At 44.3% G+C, this 22,717-nt stretch overlaps 1 protein-coding gene across 1 annotated transcript in view; it reads right to left on the bottom strand.

Moving 5' to 3' along the window:
- Nucleotides 1-7,624: 7,624 nt before the first annotated feature.
- Nucleotides 7,625-22,717, bottom strand: part of ft (cadherin-related tumor suppressor fat) — a 128,696-nt gene continuing 113,603 nt past the window's right edge. Inside the window, exons 9-16 of the mRNA XM_089593655.1 lie at nucleotides 12,112-12,292; nucleotides 11,660-11,913; nucleotides 11,147-11,580; nucleotides 10,677-11,021; nucleotides 8,714-10,599; nucleotides 7,964-8,639; nucleotides 7,681-7,775; nucleotides 7,625-7,628 (exon numbers count right to left, since the gene is read on the bottom strand). Of these exons, the coding sequence (XP_089449781.1) occupies nucleotides 7,625-7,628; nucleotides 7,681-7,775; nucleotides 7,964-8,639; nucleotides 8,714-10,599; nucleotides 10,677-11,021; nucleotides 11,147-11,580; nucleotides 11,660-11,913; nucleotides 12,112-12,292 (3,875 nt within the window). The remainder of the gene's footprint in view (nucleotides 7,629-7,680; nucleotides 7,776-7,963; nucleotides 8,640-8,713; nucleotides 10,600-10,676; nucleotides 11,022-11,146; nucleotides 11,581-11,659; nucleotides 11,914-12,111; nucleotides 12,293-22,717) is intronic.

Here is a 22,717-nt window from a genome sequence, read left to right as displayed (position 1 = left end):
ACAAGAGTGATCTACAACTATAGTTTTATCATTCTAGTAAAGAGAGCACGGGTAAGATTAACGTCTACTAAGTAAGTGCCATAAGTCGATTTCATTAAACCAGATAAGTGGAATATCTGTACTTTTGGAGGTCAACTTACACGTTAAAGATAAATTGAAAACTTGCCGCAAACAGCACAAAAGATGTACACTTTTTATTTCCTATCTATAAAATTAGTTGCGGCTGGTTTATGATCAATTTAATAGATCTACTATAATAGTAATAATTATTTGGATCAGCGCCATCTAGCGGTCGTGATTTTTTTGGCCAAAAATTGCTCCTAAAATTCTGAAGGAGAGCTTTAGGCAGTTTAGCCCTAGAGCCAATTAATCAATTGAAAACCAGCCGCAACTCACATTGTAAATAGGAAATGAAAATTGAACATCGTTTGAGCTGTTTGCGGCAAGTTTGCAATTTATGTTCTACTTGAACATCGATTTTCTATATATTTATACTTTCAGATAAAAGATAAATTTTAAACTTGCCGCAAACAGCACAAACGATGTTCACTTTTTATTTCCTACTTACAATATCAGTTGCGGCTGGTTTGTAAATGATTAAATGGCTCTAGGGCTAAACTGCCTAAAGCTCTCCTTCAGAATTTCAGAAGCAATTTTTGGCCAAAAAAATCACGACCGCTAGATGGCGCTGATCCAAATAATTATTACAACTAAACAACTTACAGTAATGCCATATAATCAATTATAAACCAGCCGCAACTAATATTGTAAATAGAAAATAAAAATTAAACATCGTTTGTGCTGTTTGCGGCAGGTTTGCAATTCATCTTTTAGCCAAATATTGACCTCCTATATATTTATAGTTTTTGGTAAAAGATAAATTAAAAACTTGCCGCAAACAGCACAGAAAATGTCCACTTCTCATTTTATATCCATAAAATTAGTTGCGGCTGGTTTATAATCGATTTAATGGATCTACCACAAGCCGTAATAATTATTTGGATCAGCGCCATCTAGCGGTCGTGATTTTTTTGGCCAAAAATTGCTTCTGAAATTCTGAAGGAGAGCTTTAGGCAGTTTAGCCCTAGAGCCATTTAATTACTTACAAACCAGCCGCAACTTATCAAATAAATACAAAATAAATACTTAACGATATGTGTGCTGTTTGCGGCAAGTTTGCAATTTATCTTTTATCCGAAAGTATAAATATTAAAAAAAGTTAATATTTAAATTCTCGCATCTGTATCTCTCGCACCGTCTGACGCAGTTTTCAGGCATTAGCGCACTCTATTCTAATATCTCTATGAATTTAAGCCTTAGCCAAACGAAAAGTTTCTAGTTTCTTGCTATGATAGTTTCGTTTCTTAAATTTCTTAGGTTACTTATACTGGCCGGTAGTATTTTCATAAAATTCAACTGTTTAGTTCGGTTCTCCTTAAACTTAAAAGACACATCGGATTAATAAGTATTATTTACGTTTATTAACTTTTTGTAAACATGGTCTTGTACGTATTTTTTGCACTGAATAATGTAAAATAGTGTAATCAGTATCTATTTCCAAAAAAATTTAGTCATGCCAATTAAAGATGTTACTGAAATCTGAAATGTGCAAAAATTGGTGAGTGAATGCTATAACATAACATTTATTAAAGTTTAATAAGTACTTATAATCAAACAATGTATAAGAATACTATAACACTTACAAGCATGAAAGCACGCCTAGAAAGTTATAAAATACATAAATAAGTGAAAAAATGTTCAAATAATAGGAAATTTGATTGTCAAATTATCTGTTCAGAATGGTAAATTTGGGAATAATGATGAGGTGATATTATTTTATATGATTTATTGTAAATGTAGTAAATATTAATAATCTTACAAATTTATCTCATATGCTTACAACTTTTGTACAAGTTACTTTCTCACACAGTATCTATTAATATTATTTACAGGCAAACCAATATAATAATTTAAAATTTGATTGTATGAGAAAGTCAATTATAATAGTAACTAACGGCTCATCACTTATCTATAGTTCAGTCTGTCAGTTGGAACAAAGTTCCATTTGTAATATATATTTTATACAAGTAAATAATATGGCCTCATAAATTACTTTTTATTGTAAAACTAATACAACGCTGTGTTGAATCTTCTTAACTATTAACAAGTCGTAACAGTATACTAACAGGCACAATTATCGCACAATAAATGCATGTATCCAAAATTAAAATGCACCAAGTTTCAATGATTTACAACAAATTTTATAGCTAATTCGGATGATGAAAAAAACAAAAAAAAAACAAACAAATTGCACCATATAGCTTAGCAATCAATAATAACTGTACACATTTGTTGTCACCCTGATACAACGTGTCAACAAAATTTTATAATATTACACATTACATTTGACACCAGCAGAGTTTGGCAATGACTCCCTTCTCGACTATACACAATCTCACGTTATGGCATAACAATTATTTAACTAATTAATGACTTAACTCAAGCAATATACATCTGTATGTACACACATTTATATTAGTCAATAAAATCTTGAAAAAGAAAAACAATTTAGACTATTCGTTTAGAAAAAAATTTTGAATTAAATTAAACATACTCTTCGGAAGGCTTAGAAATATTATTGGGCAGTCTCAATGTACTAGGGACTCGAGTGCTGCCGTCGGGCAGCTCTGCAATGTCTATGAACACACCAACCAGACTCTCAAAATTTGGTCCCCAGTTTAACAAGTAGTCCCAGCTCAGGGCTATGCTAGTCGACGGGGACTCGTTGCTAGACGGCCTGTACAGACCTCCTATGTGGGTCGACATGTCGTCGTCCGAAGCAACGAGAGTACTCAGCGAGCCCCGAAACGAACTGTCGAAACCGTCGTAGTTGATGCTCGGTGGAAGCGGTGGCTTGGTCGACTGGGGGCTCTCTTTAGCCCTCGCCACGACTGTGTCGTCTGGTTTGCTGTAAATGTTTTCGGATCTCTTGGAGCCCACCAACGAGTTGTTGTCGTATTCGATTTCCGAACAGGTGAAACTATCGTTGCCGCTTTCGTTGGTTGTCGAGGAATTTCTTCGCTTGAGCCTCTCGGTCGGTGGACTGTGCCTTCTGTGAAGATGTAGCGGACCGTGGGTAGGACCTCTGGCTTCGCTCGACGAACTCACGGCGTCGAGGGTCGACACCAAACTCGACGTTCTCGGTCTCGAGTTCAATCTTTCGATTTCCTCGGCCGTGAGTCCCCTGGGCCCCGAGGACACCCCGTTGTTAACTGCCTTGTTGTTGGATTGCGGCACTTTGCGGCTGGCCGTCGAGCCCGACAATTGACTCATTATTGGCGAGTTGAGGCTCCGCTCACTGTTGGAGTTCATAACGTCTTTACCCACACCTCCCGACGACGAGGTAGTCGCCAGCAGGGCGCTTTGCAATGGCTTGCCGCTTATGTCGTGGAGCGTCAGTATCCTGGGCTGCTGGGCCGAAAGCTCACTGCTGGGCGACAATCTAGCCAGTGGGGTGCTCTGCAGTAATTTCGGGGCAGAAACTGGGGGCTGGCCCACCGAGGGTGGAGCCATTGCCCGGCTCTGGGGAAACGGTCCCACGTGCCTGTGTTGCTGATTCGTGTGCTTGTGATGGTTGCCGTAGCTGTTGATGGAAGGTGGCGTGGCTTTGTACTTCCTCATACCGTCCCTGTAGCCCTTGTAGTGGTAAACTATGTCGATGTCGCTCGGTGCTATCGAGCTCGCGTTTTCCAGGTCGTAATGTTCCGGCAAGTCCGGCTCTTGGCCGTGCTCGTGCGAGCGCAGGGAACTTTGGGTTGGCGGTGGCAACGGCGGATGCTCATCCCGGATCAGGGGTGACTTGCTGATCTCGCGTTCTATTATGTCCGGCCTTTGGGGACGGTGCTCGGGAGCACTCATTTCCCGTTCCTTGTACTTCTTGGAGATGAGTTCGGGTCCAAGGTGACTGATGTTCCTTAGATCCGAGCCATCCGTAATGTACGTATTTTCGTGTCTCGTCATGATGTTGTCGGACTGAGGACCGACCAGCGTATTACCGGTCATGATGGCGTTGGTGTTCTTGTTGACGACCGTGGTCGCCGATTTTTCCTTACTCTGGCGCCTCAAGCGAAAAATGATGAAACTCGCCAAAATGGCCACGAGAAGGATTACGAAGAAAATGACGACGAGGGTCACGCCAACGCTCAAGGGATCGGCTGCCGTCGCCGCGGCAATGCCGATAGGACCGCGACAGCCGTGATTGACTTTGCCGTGGTAAATCGTATCCTTCATTATTGATCCCGAGCCATTGAAGGGCTGAATCTCCCTGTTAATGGTAAAGTTAGCCAGGCAGCCCTCGAATGGCTTGGGTGGACCGTCGTAGGCCATGTATTGATCAGGTCTGACACCACCTACGGTCAGCAGCGTCAAATAGGGATCGAGAAAATCGTGCACCCCGGCCGAATCCAACTCTTCGCCCGAGAGCTTTTCATCGACGTACAATTTTAATCCACGCGCGTACGAGTGCAACGTCAAATTGTGCCAGCGTCCGTCGGCCAAACTACCCTCGTGAGATCCACTCATGTTTACCGGGGAGCTCAATAGCGAAGCGTAACTGATTTGACCGTGGCGCAGCTCTATGGAGGTGTAATGCCTATTGGTTGCGGCGTAGACGAGGATACCGTCGGGCTTCACCGTTCGAAACATCAAGTGTATGCTTTTGGCGGGTGTCGATGTTGGAATGACAGATATGGCGTTCTCCTCGGTGTAACGAGACGGTAAACCATCGTGCCAGTGGGTGGTACCGCCGTAAAGGTATTCGAGCAACTGCATCCTCCTGTGCTTCTCCGAAATCTGTTAACCGTAAAGTCACGTTATGATCCTCCATCTCCACAGCCATGGTTGGTTATTACAAATGAACAAGAAAACAATGATAAAAAAGTTCATCACCTCGTACTCAACGTAACCACCATCGCTGAGGGTAATCGGTTCCACAGCCCCTTGACAATTGGGTGCCATGACTTTTCCGCACTGGCAAGTCGATTTGTCCCACTTGTCGTAGCATTTGCCCTGGCCACAAGCGTTGCCTGCCTCCCTAGATCTTGAGCACGGGCCACCATCGGACCTGGGGCAAGTCGACTTGATACCCCGAGATGACAACGGGCTCGAGAGATTGAGCGCGCGACCGTTTATCGACACGGAATGAATACACCCCACCAGATCGTCGGAGTGTATTTGACCTGGCCTCTCGAGCACAGGATCGGAGTTGACCAAACCGCCGAGTAGCAGGGGATTCTTGTTAAAGTTCAGTGTTCTGAAATCAACGAATGAAAAAAGATAGAAATGATGATGAATTTAATTATTTTTCATTAAAAAGATAAAATTGAAAATACACACCCCGTGAGACCGACGTCCTCGGCGTAGCAAGTGCCGTCCCCGGGTCTGCAATCGTCGCACAAGTCTCCGTGCTCCTTGCACTTGGACACGCTCAACGAGACGACCCGGCCGTTTCTCGTGGCAGTCACCTTGTTCCAACTTCCGTCGGCCAACGACTTGTCCGATTTCACGGTGAGGGTAGTTATGGCGCTTCTGGCTCCTCCGCAGGAAAACACCAGCTTGCCGTTGACGAGTTCCAGCACAATAAAGTCGGAGCGTCCGCCACTCTGGACCCCGTAATTGTAGAGCAGCAGCGCGTTGGGCTTCGTGGTCGCGAAGACGATGGTCACATCGTTGGTGTTGGAGTCGAGGGAGGGAAAGGTCATGTACGAGAGCTCATCGAAGCTGAAGGTCGAGCGCTCGCAGTGACGGCCGTAACGGCCCTCGAGGCAGCTGCAACGATACCTGCGACCAGAACGAAACATCGACCGTTGTAGGAAGGAGTATACTTAAATTTCGAAGCGCGAGCATAGCAAACGTGGGTCAGTAATTACCCTGGTTTTTCGCTGACGCAGAGACCACCGTGCAAGCATGGATTGGGCCGGCAAGAGTCGGTCAAGACCTCGCAGTGGTTGCCGCGATAACCCGTTCGGCATAGGCAGAAGAAACTCGAGCCGTCGGGACTTTCCTTGCATACGCCGCCGTTTCTGCAGGGATTGCTGGCGCACGCGTCGCCTCTCTCCAGCTCGCACAGCTTGCCTTCGCGGTCGGGTGAACAGCTGCAGTGGAAATCGAAGCCGACGCGACGACACTGTCCTCCCTGGAATCAAAGTACACACATTTTTCTTTTTCTCTTTTGTTCTTTGCATACAATTATATGTTATTGTTTTTTACGATGACTTACCGATTGGCAAGGGTTGGGTGAACACGGGTCTTGCTTCTTTTCGCATTTCTCCCCAGTAAAACCATCCCGGCACTTGCACACCATCTCGTGCGCAACTTTGGGCGATGTTAATATCAAAGTCGGAGTATCCGTGATCCTTGAATCCTCGTAAACTACGATTTTGTCGCTGCAAACTCCACCGTTGTTGCACGCGTCGATCTTGCACGGCGAATACCCGATCATGATGTTTGCTCCTTCGAGTAAAGTTTCGATTCGCCAGCTCTTCTTGGTCAAGATTTCCTTCACCTCGTGCTTCGTACGATACCCTAAACGCGAATTCACGATTTTCGTTGATAATCTTAACTTTATAAAATCTTTTTTTTTTTTTTTTTTTTCACGAGAGTTACCTTGTGAAGAGTGCATAGCCATGTAAACTTCCGTATGGCCGTCAATTTCGTCGATGCTGTATATACCGAGGGTATCGCCAACGTCGAGCTCCTCTTGAAGCAGATCCAGGAGCGCCACGTAGTACTTGCCCAAAAAATCGACAGTTTTCATCCTTACGATCTGCATCGTCACCGTATTCTCCACGGTCGCGTTCGAGAAGGTGAGAAACTCCAAGCTAACTTTGGACACTACGTCTGGATGCCTTCCATCGTTTCCTGACACGCTCAACGAGTATCCGATGCCTGAAAATCAAGGAACGCGCGATCATCAATTCAGCTGTTTTGTTTTGCCATATTCATGCCAAAGCATGAAAGAGTACCAAATTTTTGCAGGAAAAAAAAAAAAAAAAAAAAACGGCTACCAAGGTGGTGCCGTCAAATTAAATAATCGCCTCGACAATCAGAAAATTATGCAAAATGCCGTATAAGATACGAAAATCGTCGGTAAAACGGATGATCGAAGGAACGAAGAAGGAAAAAAAAAAGTTAAATGCAAAAAACGCCGCGGGGAACAACTATGATAAATCAGCCGAGACGACGAGGAAAAAAGGGCTTGCTTTTTAATACGAGACACGCGCGATCGTGCACATCCGGCACAATGTGCAACAGAGAGAGAGAGAGAGAGAGAGAGAGAGCTGTATGCACACATGTATATCGTGTTCCCCTCCCTCCCCTTTCTCTTTTTGGTTGGTTCGCAAGGTGTGCGTGCACCGGACGAATGAATTATTAATAGCGCGAGCGATCCCTCTCGCGCGCAATTTTCGGCCCCGGCGGGATTTACGACCGGCAACACACAGACCTGGCGTGATTTTGCCGGCATGCAAATCGCACGCGGCAGGGATGTTCAGCGGTCCGGCCGAGCCCTGAAGGATCCTGCAGGTGTAGTCGCCGCTGGTGTCGGGATCGTTGGGATGCACGTCGGCTATCTTGCCGAGGGGCGTCTGCCCGTTGAACGAGTAAACCTTCACGTGGACGGACCTCGGACTCGATGGACTGTCGTTCTGGTCGAGGACGTGGACGGTTATCGCGTGTTCGCTGCTCAGCCTCGGTGTACCCGAGTCCTCCACTTCGACCTGTCGACATTAATTATTTTAATACGCGCGAGCTCTTTGTATTCAAGCTCCTAGACGATAGTCTACGAGCTGAATCGAAGAATCGTAGATTTTTAAGTGGTTTGGACTCGGTTAATGGGTCCTAGTCTGGTGATTTTACATGCTCATTTGAATTTGCTTCACACGATATATGTTACCACTATACTTACCAAAAAATCTAGCTGTGGTGTAGCTTCTCTGTCCAAGCTTCTGGTGGTCTTCAAGATGCCCGAATGTTTCTCCAAGTGGACCAAGTCCATTTGTTTTCCTCCGATTAGCCTGTACGAGAATGGAGCCCCGTTTGGGGGTAAATCGGGATCGGTAGCGCTCAGTGTCATAATGCTCGTACCGGCTGGCTCGTTTTCACTGACGTACCCGACAATTTCCTTGGAATCGAAAACAGGACCATTGTCGTTCACGTCGAGCAGCTCGATCTTCACCGTGGTACTTCCGGTTTGAGGTGGACTGCCAGTGTCGATGGCCCCGATGATCAATTCGTAGCTCTGCACTGTTTCCCGGTCTAGATGCTTCGCGGTTTCGAGGTCCCCGGACTGCGGATCGATTTTAAAAGCTTGTCCGACATTCCCGCCGATTATCGAGTACGAAAATTGGTTGTTCTGGGGTCTAACGTCCTTATCGACGGCCCGGACGGTCAAGATCTTAGATCCCGTGTTTTCTCCCTCAGGAACACTGGCTTCGTACAAATTTTCTAAGAACTCTGGAGGATCGTTTCCATCTTGAATCGAAATAATTATCTGAGCTTCATCGGTGTCGTTGCCCCTGATACCTCCAGCGTTCTTTGCCATTACAGTCAGAATAGCTCGATTTTGTGTTTCCCTGTCCAGTCTAAAACACATTGTGGTAAAAGAGTTAGTATTTAATTATGGTTAATCATATAGAGATAGTTCAAATCGGTTTACCTCCTTGATATACTTATTACTCCGGTTTCCGATCCGATCGAGAATCCACGATCGTTCGAGGAACCGATGAACAAGTAATAAACTTTTCCGTCGCTTCCGGAATCTTGATCGGTAGCTTGGACTAGACCAACAAAAGTTCCAATTTCCGCGCTTTCGGAAACATCCATGTGGAAAACCGGTTGGATGAATTTAGGATAAAACTCGTTGACGCCAGTTATGTGAACCAATACAGTTGTAGCACCGACAACTTGAGAGTTTGTGTCTGGATTCGCAGCAATGATGTCCAACGTGTACTCGTTGACCTCTTCGTAATCGAAGGTCGTCTTCGATTTGATAATCCCAGTGCTTTGTTCGATATTAAAGTACTCCTTGCCAGTTCCACCGATGATTCGGTATTGAATGACTGAATACTTGGGTGAGTCAATATCTGTCGCCACAACTTTGAATACAAAATTTTGGGACGGCGAATTCTCGGGTAAGTAAGCTTGGTACAAGCTCTGATTGAACTTTGGTGGATTGTCATTGACGTCGGATACATTTACGATCAACGTTGCGACTGCAGACTTTGATGCGAACCCCAAGTCTCTGGCAGTGATGTTAAGTTTGTACTCTGTGACTGTATCGTAGTCCAAAGCTTCAAGAATGGTTATGGCACCAGTAATTGGATGGATAGAGAACTCGTGACGCTCGTTGCCAGCTGAAATCTCATACCTGACCATTCCGTTGGGCCCGCTGTCAGAGTCCACAGCGTTCACAGTTAAAATGGTCGTATTCGCTGGCTCATTTTCCGGCACTCGAACTTGATAACTGACTGCAGCAAAAGCCGGAGCGTGCTTGTTTTCCCCAGTCACAATAAGAGTTGCCCAAATTTCGTCACTCCGTACAGGAACGCCCTTATCTGTAGCCTTTCCTTTGATCGTAAATACCGTGCCGGTGTTGAATTCAGCCATGCTTTTCTTTATGTAGATCCATCCAGAATTCGGTTCCACGTAAAAGTAGTCGCTTCCGTTTCCAGCAACGATGAAGTATTCGATCTCGGCGTTGACGCCGAAATCTTCTCTGTCCGAAGCAACGAATTGAGCCACTTTCTTATTGCTAGGGTATCCCTCTGGCACTGGCCACAAATACGCTCTGTGTTCAAATTTCGGCGCATGGTTGTTGGCATCAACGATATTCACGTAGACCAGTGTTTTAGAGGACAACGGGGGTTTTCCATTGTCCGTAGCTACAACGTAGAACGAATAAACGTTCTCCGGCGATGCCCGGCTTTTCGTGTATTTGTAACGCATGGTTTTTTTGCAATAAATATCCCCCATCGCGGGATCAATCGAAAATAAATCAGATGGCTGCAGTAAGCTGTAAGAAACATCGGAATTAGCCCCCAGCTTGTCCTCATCGCTCGCTACGACTTGCCCTATGTGGGCCATTTTCTCTTGCAACTCTGGAAAATGGAAATAGTACGTCTGTTTCTCGAATTCCGGAGGATTATCATTTTGGTCCTGGACGGATATGGTCAGGGGTGTTTCCGTGATCCATGCTCTATCGGTAGCCACGACTTTTAATAGGTATTCATCCTGAACTTCGCGGTCCAAATTACCGGCCACAGTGACGTTACCGCTGATTGGATCTATGGTAAACTTGTTGCTGGGATTTTCGGTTAAACTGTACGTCACGTTGGCATTGTGTTCCATGTCCAGGTCTGTCGTGGTGATGCGGATGACAAAAGTACCGATCTCAGAGTTTTCGGTGACATTGACGTTGAACAGTCGGGTGAATCGAGGCGGATTGTCATTTTTATCGAGGACGGTCACGAGAACCGTCGCTGTGCCGGTAAGACGCGGTACCCCGCGATCCCAAGCTTCGACTATCAATTTATACGACGACACCTAAAAGTGGAGTTATTAATAAATCTTTGAAATCATTTGTATGAACGTCGATCGATAGTGTTTTCGAGTTTCCTTACCTTCTCTCTGTCCAGCATGGAATTTGTGCTTATCTCCCCAGAAAACTCGTCAATCACGAACACCTCGTCAAAATCATTGAGCAGATGGTACGTGATCTCGCTATTTTCACTAGAGTCGGCGTCTTTGGCCGACACTCTTGCCACGCGAGACGGTGGGTAGTCTTCCTCTGGAACGGAGGCGTTGTAATTTGGCATATCCATGACGGGAGCATTGTCATTAGCATCGGTGACGTTGACTAGAAGCTGAATGACGCTTCTTAGCGAAGGATTGCCGGAATCCCGAACCTCCACCCACGCCTCGTAGCTCGGCAAAGTTTCGTAGTCAAATCCAGATGTAATAACCACCTAGAATTACCCAAAGGGTGTCCGTTTAACCTCCCGACTATAACGAGGATTTCCAGAAAACAACAATGACGACGATAAAGTATCCCGTGGTTAAAAATGATGATGGATATGTATTGGATACGCACATCCCCGGTGCGCGGCTCGATCCTTAGCGAGTCCCCGACGTTGCCCCCGGCCATGCCGAAGACGAGTTCACTGGCCGGCCCGGTTTTGGGCGTCGAGGCGCTCAGCGTCGTGACGACTCTGCCCTCGGGCGCGTCCTCCCTGAGGGTGAACCGCGTCTCGGTCCCGGGTCCGAAGCACGGGAACAACTGGCGCTCCCACAGATGAACGACCAAATCGACCGAGACCGCGCGCGGCTCGCTCCCACAGTCCGAAGCCTCGATCTGCAGCTGGTAGGTGTTTTGGCCGCCTACGGCGAGGTCCTCGAGTGCGCGAACCACCCCGCTGCGCGAGTCCACGCCGAAGCGACGCGCGTCCTTGCCGTGGAGCCGGTACACAATGCGGGAGTTGTCACCCTCGTCGTCGTCACTGGCTTTGGCGCCAAACACAAAGTCGCCTGCGGAACCAGAACACCACGTGTGGAAATTGCAAACAAACTAAAAATAGAGGAAGCGTAGGGGGAGATATGGTGTTACCTTTGCTCGTGGTGTCGGGAACGTAAGCCGTGTACCTCGGGCTCGAGAACCTGGGCGTGTTGTCGTTCGAGTCGCGGACGCTTATGGTGAGATTGGCCGCGGAGGCGCGCGGTTCCGTCGGACTGGAGTCCTGCGCGACGAGAGTCAGGTGGTAAACGTCGTGCTGTTCGCGGTCGAGGGGCTCCAGAGTGACGATCTCCCCGGTACTCGAGTTCACTTGGAACCTCTCGGCTCCGTCGCCCAACAAGCTGTAACTGTCGACCAAAGGACAACACACAGATTAGCATACATCTTTTGTTGGAGACAAACGTGAGTTGATTTTGGAAGGGGGACAAAAAAAACAACGAAAGCTGCAACGTTCCGAGGATCAAGGGAGGGTCCGAGGAGCTGTCAAAGTGACAAGTGAGGTGGGGGGGGGTTGCATGTATTATAATGCGAGTGGATCGTCTTACCGGATTTGGGCGTTGAGTCCGTCGTCCCTGTCGGTGGCCAGGGGATTAGCAACCCAGGCCCCGACGGCGAGGTTTTCCGTCACCTCAGCCCTGTACTCCTGACGGCCGAACTCGGGCGCGTGGTCGTTCACGTCCAGAACGAGGATCCTCACGCTGCCTGAGCTGGTGAGCGGAAGCGTGCCTGCAACAACGACAAGAAACGCAACGAAGGGATTAACAAACAACCTTGAAGGGATTTCGCTCCCTTTAGTTGGGGGCGGGAATTATCTGCCTGAGGAATCGTCCTGTGAAAAAAACACCCCATCGTGACGATAGAATGTTTTTTTTTTATAATTTAATGCTATCGCGTTTGACTTGCCTACACCGAGCTTAGGAGCTTTAAAAAAAAAAAAACAATTTCATCTCCTTTTCGATGCATCTGTACTTTTGTCACTTCAGCTCCGAGTTTCTAAAGATTGTAAATAAATTGCCTTCGCGTTCGTTTGCGCAAAGTACGATTGACGGCGACAAAGAGGGGGTAAGAGGTGAGAAAAGTGCAAAGTGCGAGAAACCGAGTAAACATGAAAGTGGGAAAGAAAAAATCCAAACGGCGTGTGGTATACGGGCGTAGGATGGGGTTGGACGTGTCTATGCACGGAAACAAGAAGTCCAGGAGGAAATAATGGATGCGAGAGTAAAAGGAAGGGAGAGACGAGTCTCGACAAATGGATAAATATATACGTACAAAGAAAAGTGTGAGCAAGGATGAAGAAAAAAAGGGGATGTTGCTGCAAAGGCGGGAAAGAGAGGCGAGTTTTAAACTTTTGCGCCTTTTCGAGTAGGTACTCGTGCGAGCGCGGCAAGAGATATCGTTGGTATAGGTGGTGTGTGCGAGGGGCTGGCCACGTGATTTAAGTAATTTAAATCACGGTTCCGATGATTTAAATCACAATTAAATCATTAAATCATCATTAAATTTTTAAATCACAATTAAATCACGATTAAAAAAAAGGCGATTAGAAGCCCAGCAGTTCTTAAGTATTATTGATAAATAAAAACTCTCTTAGGCGAGTAAGTATCGGCGATTAGAAACTCAACAGTTTCTCAGTGTTATTTATAAATAAAATATCATTTATCATTTAGTAAATCATTTATCATTCACGTATGATTCAGGTGTGTCATATAGTGATTTAAGTAGCTATAACAGTGAGTGAGATAACATGCAGGTAGCATAAACTTAGTGCAAGATAATAAGATAATAATTTACAAATAATTAGTGATACGTCAATGAAACGATCACACCTACGAGAAAGACCCTAGAACTGTATAAATGAGGGACGTGGTAGCATGTACATTTGAATTAAATCGACCAGATTTTTACGACAGCTTTCACAGTTACGTATATTTATAAGATGACATAAGAAAATTATTTTTTAATGTACAACATTTACGGAATTTTTTTTTTCAAATCATTATTTCAACGAAAGTAGACTAATCCACGATCTATCTATAGATAACATTAAATAAGTACACTGCATAATATTTCAATTACACTGAAATAACCTATTTTGAACAAAATATAATGAAAATTCTTGAAATAGAACCTGACAATAAACTTTTTATCTAAAAACTTAATTTGAGTGCAGTACGAGAAGACTTTGTTGAGTCAAGTTTTGTTTTATGTTTAAAATTTAGTAATTATGGACCGATAAATTTACATCAGTTTTTGGACTACATAAAAAATGGTGTACTGAATCCTGTATGACAGAAGGTTTTTTATATTTAAAGACAAAAAAAAATGAGTAACAACCGTAAAATCATAATACATTTATTCCTCATAAAGGTATATGCATAATAAAATAATTCCAGTCTTTGATTCCCAGTGTCATTTGATAAGTACGTCATGTATTAGTCCACAAACACAAAAAGTGATACCAGTTAACTCGAACATAACTACGCACAAAAATTTATTTTGTTGATTGTGATGTAAGTTTCATACCACATTTAAATATCGTGTGAATACTTAATGAATTGCTTTTCAATCTTGTGCAAATATTTCGTGAATTTAAAGAATCATAATGAGGATGTAACAAAAATTAACTAAATCGCTTTTATAATTTATTTGTCTTAAATTTACAGTAGACTAAAAAATTACAAGCTACCATGTAAGTCATTTATAAGGATCTAGTGTCTTTCTCGTACTTTTTATCCTTAAATCGACGTATCGATTATTATTTCTGATAATGTATACATAATAAAATAAAAAATATATATAATCATTTTAAATATATATACATTCATGCATGTATATATATATATATATATATATATATATATATATATATATATATATATATACTTATCTGACACTGAGTGTAGACTACCTGCAAGTTATGTGACTGACAGTTAAAACTACTTAAATGAAACACGATATTACTGTTCAGTAGCTTAGGCTTCAAATGTTCTAGAACATAATATGTAACATTTAAAAAATTTCCACTAACAGCTGTGTTAGTGCAGTAAATATAAAACGATTCCTTATGGTTCTGAAGGTAGTAAGCACACCATAGCATTACTTTACAGTTAATTAAAACGGCTGTAAAAAAACAACTATAATAAAGCAAATAAAAAACGATAGATTTTTGTCATGAAAATTGATTCAACGTTTTAATTTATTTAATAATTTTTTTGATTATTATGATTCATAAGATCATTTTTTTTAATTTTAGTATCACATATTTATATACTTCAATGATCGTTCAGTTTTATGAATATTTTTTGAGTCACACTAAATCGAGCACTAAATCATACGTGAATAATAGATAATAAGAATGGGAAATTTTTGTGTATTTTTAGATAAATAAAAAGAATATTTGATTTATCAATAACACTAAAAAACAGTTGGATTTCTAATTGCCCACACGTACTCGCCTAAGAGAGTATTTTGTTTATTAATAAAACTAAAAGACTGTTGGGTTTCTAATCGCCGATGCTTACTCGCCTAAGAGAATATTTTATTCATCACTAAAACTGAAAAACTTTTGGGCTTCTAATCGCCTTTTTTGTAATCGTGATTTAATTGTGATTTAAAAATTTAATGATGATTTAATGATTTAATTGTGATTTAAATCATCGGAACAGTGATTTAAATTACTTAAATCACGTGGACAGCGTGTGCGTGCGCGCGGACAATGGCAACGGGGCCGACAGGACAAGGTCGAGGCGAGAGAGATTTCTGTTTCTCAAGAGAAGACCATTGCTCGACGGCAACACGACATTGACGACGAGGAGCCGATTACGAGCTTCGCTTCGCGCGCTGCTGTCTCTCCTCCGTTTGGCCGACCCCCGCGCCCGGTTTGCATATTTCAATTCGCGGAATGCTGATTTCGATGCCTTCGGCTCTTTATGCTCGGCGACTCTCTTGCCGCGATGTTGATTGATTGCTTCGGAATGAGTGTGCGAGGAAAAGGCGCTTTTTATTTTATTTTGTTTATTTATTTATTTTTTTCATACCGAGGCCGGCTTTTGACGAGAGCACGTTTGTGCGATCGAGAGCCGCGCGCGCGCGTTTGATGTGCTGCTGAGATGCCTTCGATTAATTTATTTGCCCTCCCTACCCCCCTTTCCGACTTTGGGTTCTTAATTTACAATGCGGCTTCTTCTCCGTTGGAACTTTTACATGCGGGGGAACGAGTGCAAGAAAAAAGTGTCAGCTGCAGAGCTAATTTTGACGTGACTGTCTCTCGATGCGCCGTGAGAGATTAAACGGTACATGGTTGTCTCGCTGTATACGTATAAACATATTTATATATTTCACGAGCGATTAGAGAAACACGCACACGTGAATAATCATGCAATTTGCGAGTAAAGTTACCTACACGTAAGCGGCATCAAATAGAGATTTTAACGTCCGACCATTACGGACTTTATCTACTGAACCGTACGCGCGCGTCTCGTTACACTCGTATAGTCCCCAGAGCGCGCGGCTAAGTTGGATTTATGTCCCCTTGCGTATGCGCCGGGCTTTTAATTCCCTTCTTCGTTGTCCCGCGCGCAAAAACGCGTCGATGCCGCTCGTGCAGTGCAAGCAAAGTGGGGAGGGACAAGAGTCGTGAATTATAAATTATACCCGGGGAGTTGTATTTCACTGAAAATTAATTATTGTATACCGCCTCCTCGAACTTGGGAAGAAAACGCGGGGGCTATGGCTTGACGACTCCTCGAACCATATTCCAATGTGTTGCCGAGGGTATGGTCGGCTGCAACAATGCGTTACCCATTGTTACAATAGTTAGCCACATCTTGAATGGAAAAAGGGGAATTGCTTGAAAAAAAATAAAAAAATTGTAAATTGTTTATCAAAGAAAGTAAGTACAAAATTTTCTCAAAAATGAGATCATCAACCACGTGTTTTTTTTTTTTTTTTTTCAAATTGAACTAATTAGTCGCTCAATTCGGTAAATTAAATCGTGGCTTAAGAAGCGACGTATATACATGACAAAAATATATCGACGCATATATGACTGTTGAACGTTACAACTTCAGCTGCGGGGATTTTTCACGTTATGCTTGCCACCGTCTCGTTCTTACTTCTATTATTCTCCACGGGGTTCCTCACGGCTATCTCTCTCCCCGACCATATTCATGCGATGGTGCTCGGCGCGAAGATCTGTTCTCATCCTCATCTCTTTCGTTTTCTAGTGTTGCTTTGACTCTTCTGTATATACCGCCGCCAGCGTATCTTTTTCCACGCGCATATACCCTTTCGCATACTTCTATACACGTACATACCAATAATTCGCAAGCGCGTGTGTTGCACGCATGTATACAATATATATATATATATATATATATATATATATATATATATATATATATATACACACAACCCATACGCGCTGCGAGGATATTTATTTCCTTCTCCTCGCCGGCCTTTTCATTTTTATTTTATTTATTCATTTATTTATTTATTTTTTACCTTCCTTTGGCTCTCTCGGGGTCCTTTAGTACCTCTTGCATATGCATACACGTATATACATATATACACATAAGGACGAGGGATACAAATTGAAAGGAGAGGCTTTCGGAATTGATTATATCCGAGGGAGATGTGTCATTCAATAATGCCCGCGACAATTTTTTTAATCCCCTCTGCTTCTTTTCTCTCGTATACCCTGGCTCGGCTCCTCTCTTTTTTTTTTTTTTTTTTTTTTTCTTTCTCTCCGCTTTCGAGAACTTGATCGGTGTATATACATTCGGGTGGCTCGCGGTCGGTTTGCTGGGCAGATCGACGCGCGCTGGAGCGCGTATCCCCCTAATTCAGTCGGCGCGACGAGACGAGCCGGCAAATTATCAATTTATAGCTCGCTCCGCGGGCTCCTCGACAAACCCACTTGACGTGCTCGTCATATTTTTTTTTTTTCCCTTTCTTCTGGTAAAATTTTACGAAAAAAACGCGCACACGGATAATCCCCTTACAATCGGCACAGGTACTCTCAACCCCCCCACTTGGAAAAGGCCACACACTCGAGCGCGTCCACATCACAGCCCAATTATCTTAATTAAACACATATTTATACGCCGCGATAAGATTGCGAATCGCGTGCAGTGCCCCCTCTCCCCCCCTCCACACACCTATATGTATACTGCACTCGAAGCTGTAAGCATTACACCACTTGTGTACGTAAACGCGTGCATCAATTCGCGATAAATCAATGCGGCGATGAAATGGAGGGCTATATACCCCGTAGCATATCAAGAGAGGGGATGAAATAACCATTACGCGCACACGAGAGAGGCTTTTCCAGTCGCGCTAATGGAATCGCTATTAATTTCCCAAGAGGAGGGGGGGGGGAGCTCTACACCTCGTCATGGAGTACACGTCGGGTGACGACAAGTATACTCGCGTGCTTATATAATGTATATAGGCCGAGCAATTTTCCGCTTCTTTCTGCTATGAATAATAAAACGGGGTGGATGGAGTAGGGGGGGGGGTCTTCTGATACTACACTTCCGCAATTACCCGCGACGCTACACCTCTGGGGATAATTACTCGCGGGTGATTAAAAAACCCACGCCCGTGGATTCCTCGGGCGCGAAGGAACGCAAGCTGGTACATATAGGCAGGGTTGATAAAAGCGCGAGCTTGAAAGAAAAAGAAATATTCGAAATCCGCGATCGCACGGATAATACATCGTAATAATCGTAATCTCGAGAGGGAAAGTTAAAGGGGGAGGAGGAGGGAGTGGTTGGGATGATGCGTCGCTCGCGTCGGGCAGGTGAACGAAAAAGGAAAAGACCAGTCTCGCCCGTGTACGTCGATTATCATAATCGCGCCTTGTAATTCCCGCGCTCTCTCGTCGTGCACCACAATATACATATACGCGTGTGTACACTTTTGTCCTCGAGCGTTTCTCTCTCGGATGTGTGTGTAATATACGTGTGATGCTTCCCTCGTTGGTTGCGAGCCTCGCGGCCAGTGCATCTTTGGGCCGACCGGCTCGTTCTTTCGAGGAGGCACTCATTAGCGGAAAAAAAAAAATCCAGATCAGTCTTATCCGTGAGCCAAAGCTCCGCCGGGCGAATTTGAATATCGAGAGCGGCCAGAAAGGTGGCTTCGAGGCTTTTTGTCTGTCTCCTCTTCGTCTCGTGCGAGCCTCGGCATTCGCCAGCATCCCTCAGCACGTTGATTTTTATCAGGACGTGTTTTTAATCGCAGTAGCTTAGAGGTATTATGTTGGCGAAAAATGTACATTAATCACTCCCCGACCGATGCTCTACTTATAATTGCGTGCTCCTCCCTTTCTTTCTTTTTTTTTTTTTTTTTTTTTTACAACTCGCAAAGGAGGCCTGGAATGCCGGCCTTTTCGGCCAAACGTCCCCCGCTCCCTCTATATCTACACATCCGATGCGCGTACTCTTTTCGGATGAACTCGTCGGAGATGACACGCGCAAACATTTGATTGTTCAACTGTTGCGAGAGAACTAGTGCGCCGTTGATTTTTGCCAGGACTGAGATTTTAAACTGATTTTAAAAAAAAATTGAATTTATGGTGACCAAAAAAAAAAAAAAAAAAAAAAAAAAAAAAAAAAAAAAAAAAAAAAAAAAAAATACACGTGTACCTACATTCAATACGAATTCCAGAGCGCAACACAAAAGCACAGCAAAATAACAACAATGATCCATCTCTCTCCCTCTCTCTAGCGACCCATAAATTTCGGCGCAAAATTTACAGCCCCGGCGTCGTGCCATTAATAATCCCTGCTTCCATTGCCCGTGCGTCGCAAATAGTTCCATATCAATAAACAAACAAGCTGCTTGTTGCTTCTACAGCACGGGCAACGTAAAAAATCAGATTAAAGTACAAAAAAATGCGTGCGTGTGTGTGCAGGGGGGAACAAGCAAAGCCCCCCCCCCTTTAGAAAAGTCCAAGACAACATACTCTCCGCGAGTGCAGCAGCTTATATAAATATGTGTATATATATATACGTGTAGGTATACGTACACAGCATTTCCTCGAGAGAAAGAGTCATTCAGTGGTAAAGTACAAGGACGGAGTCCTCCTCCTCCTCTCGGCAAACGCATATGCACACGCAGACTGTGTGTAAAGGATAATACTCTGCGACGACGGTGAAGGGGAAAAGGGAATACAAAAGAAGAAAAAAAAAAAAAAAGCATCGGTGGTGGTGGTGGTGCGACAGCAGCGACTGCCAGTAGCGAAGAAAAAGAATTAATTTCGCGTGCGTTGCGTGCGCGCCGACCGAACGCGATAAATCTCCCTTTCCCAAGGCAAATTCAGTCTTCTCTCACTCGCATATATGTGTATACCTTATACATTACGCTACATATATACATAATACCTATACCTGATGTATATATATATATTATGTGTAATACTTTCTCGCACTGGACGCACGTCGCGCATGTTGGGTGCCCCTTTTTTTTATATTCGTGCTCCTCTCGCTCGAGTATGCATATATATACATGTATATATACAGCCCCCATTAATAACAACAATCACGATATTAATAAGGAAACAAAGGGACACCGCCGTCGCGCCGATAATTTTTTTCGCCCCAGCTTCCTCTGTCTTTTATTATGCTTTGAAAAGCCCAAAATAAAAGAAGGGAGAAAAAAAACGAGGGTGGGGGGGGGGAAAGGGAAGGAAAGAAGACGAAGAGCGAGCTGGCCTGCCCTTTACCGGAGAAGAGAGATTTGTCGCACGAGTGGCCCATTAGAAGGCCCAGTCGCGCGGACTTGTGTGCATGTATATATAAATATATACAAGGCGCGGTTCTCAACGAAGATCGCGTATTTATACGTGTACATATAGACGCGGGGACCCACTTTGTCTCCCGAGAATTCAGATGCCCACATACCGTAGCCGCGCAAACTCCTTCCATCCTCCCTTTTGGTCCTTTTTCGTCCCGCGTATACACACCTATACATCACAGGCTGCAGCGTCCTCGTCCAAGGTGGAGGACTCTCACGCGAACCCTCTTACATACCTCTTTTCACGCACGCGTTTCTCAACTATATATAATACGAAATATACGCGCGAATGTACACACCAACAGCCGCGTGCTCAAATATATATACATGCATAGGTACAGCGGGGGAGGGAGAGCTTCGCTATATACGTATACCCATTCTTTTTGCTTCCGTCTCGCTCATCTTTCCCTTTCGTTTGCTCCTGCGCGTGTACGTACATGCGTGTGCACCTTCCTCTTTAAGTTTTGCATTTCTTTTTTTTTTTTCTTTCTTCTTTTTCTCTCCTTGCGCGTCTCGGCTTATTTTCTTTAAGCCTCCGCGGATCGTGACGATTTTAAGCGAAAAAAGCATCGTCGGCGTCGCAAGCTAAAGCTCACGCAGCGTCTCTCCCTCCCCTTCCCCCCCTACCTCTCTCTTTTCCTGCCGTGTACGGTCGTCTTCTTTACTTCCCTTTGGCTCTTTGAGCGCGCGAGATTTATGATTCGCGCAAACGCGAATATTGCGTTTATAATGAAACGGTCAAAAGCCCTTGCACCCATGTACCGTGTGGCTTTGGTGGTTCAACGAAATGGACAACGAGAGGAAGAGAGCGAAGCGTATATTGTACGAGTGACAGGAGGATTATTGAGAAGCCGAGCGAGGGTCGCTTGATGGGTGTCCTTTCTATATCCTTTGTCGAGGTAATGCCCTCACTCTCTCTCTCTCTCTTTTTTTTTCCCTCCTCTTCGGTTGAGACATCGGTTTTACGAAAGACAAAACGGCTGGATTGAAAATAGAGAGAAATAATAAACCACACGAAGTAGAAACAGTCGAGTACGGACGGACGCGCGTACGCACGAAATTGCGAGAGAAACAGAGGGACGCGCGGTCCCTAGGTACTTTTATGGTATATATTATCTAGCGGCAACAATCGCGGGAGCACAGCGTATTACACTGTGTATTTTGGTATACGCGCACACTTGGACACGCGAGAGAGGAGCGTCTTCCCGGCTGTCGTGCCCTCACGCGAGATTCTGCGTCGATTGATCTCTTTTTCTTTTTTTTTTTTTTTTTTTTTTTTTGTTGAAAATGAGGGATATATATACCCCTGTGTTGGTACTTATCTTTCGGTAGGTAGCAAAAAACAAAAGATAAAAGAGGGAGGCAAAGTCGAGGCGCCAAAAATTAAGGGGGTTACAAGTGAGAAAAGCTCACGCGATCCGAGGGAATTAGGGGCGCTCATGATCGACTCTACAGGAGAAGGGACTTGGCCAACTCGTAAAACACCTTTTTTTCTCTCTCCATCTCTCTTTCTTGGCGACGATGATCTTGCATACTTGGTGTGTAGGTATATAACGAGGGAGAAGGAATATAAAGGGGGTAAGGGAAAAGAAGAAGCAAAAAATAGCACATAGTAAAGGGACTGGGAAGTGCGAGGAGAGGGGACGGTAACGGAGATGGAGATATATACTCTCGTGTGTGCAGGGGTACAGGAATGAGAGAGAGATTAATGAAGGGAGAAGGCGCGCTGATGCCTATATAGTAGTAAGCACAATGGACGGTATTAGCGAAGGAGCAAGTGCGTTGCAAGTGCGACGCGACGTCCCGCAGGCGAACTTAAGGACATACATACATATATATATACTACACACTTTGTGCGTACGAGAGTCTGCTCCTTCGGGCTCTCCCTAGATGCACTTTTGCTCTCGTTCTCTCGTATCCTATGCCTCTATACACTGTACAATATATAATAAATGTAACATAGATACATAGATGGCTCCGGAAGGCAAGAGCTACTCCCCCCAATAAGAAATACACACGGAGGGATGGGCCACGCGCGGATCATGTATACACGCAACTGATGGGCATAGAAAAGCTCTCGCAGAATATATATATAGTGATGCAGCCCTCTTCGATCGGCCACTGTTACGTATACACATGTTGGTATACGCGTGCTCATATCTCGTATACGTACTCCATTATTCGCGGGATTTTGCATCTACAGCAACATTTATATACAGTCGCGCGGCATCGATCGATAAAGCCCCTCGAGGATTACGCCTTTCGATTGATGGGTAAATATAGGTACGTATGCGTGGGGAGGGAGAGCTGCGGTATAGTATAGATTATTGTGTATAATATATATGTATAGACAAA

This window comes from Copidosoma floridanum, unplaced genomic scaffold, assembly GCF_036245765.1.
Source record: "Copidosoma floridanum isolate Cflo_tuat_1 unplaced genomic scaffold, Cflo_Japanese_pri ptg000020l, whole genome shotgun sequence".
Taxonomy (NCBI): Eukaryota; Metazoa; Arthropoda; class Insecta; order Hymenoptera; family Encyrtidae; genus Copidosoma; species Copidosoma floridanum.
Note: the sequence above shows the minus strand (reverse complement) of the source record. Positions and strands in the feature narration are given on the sequence as shown.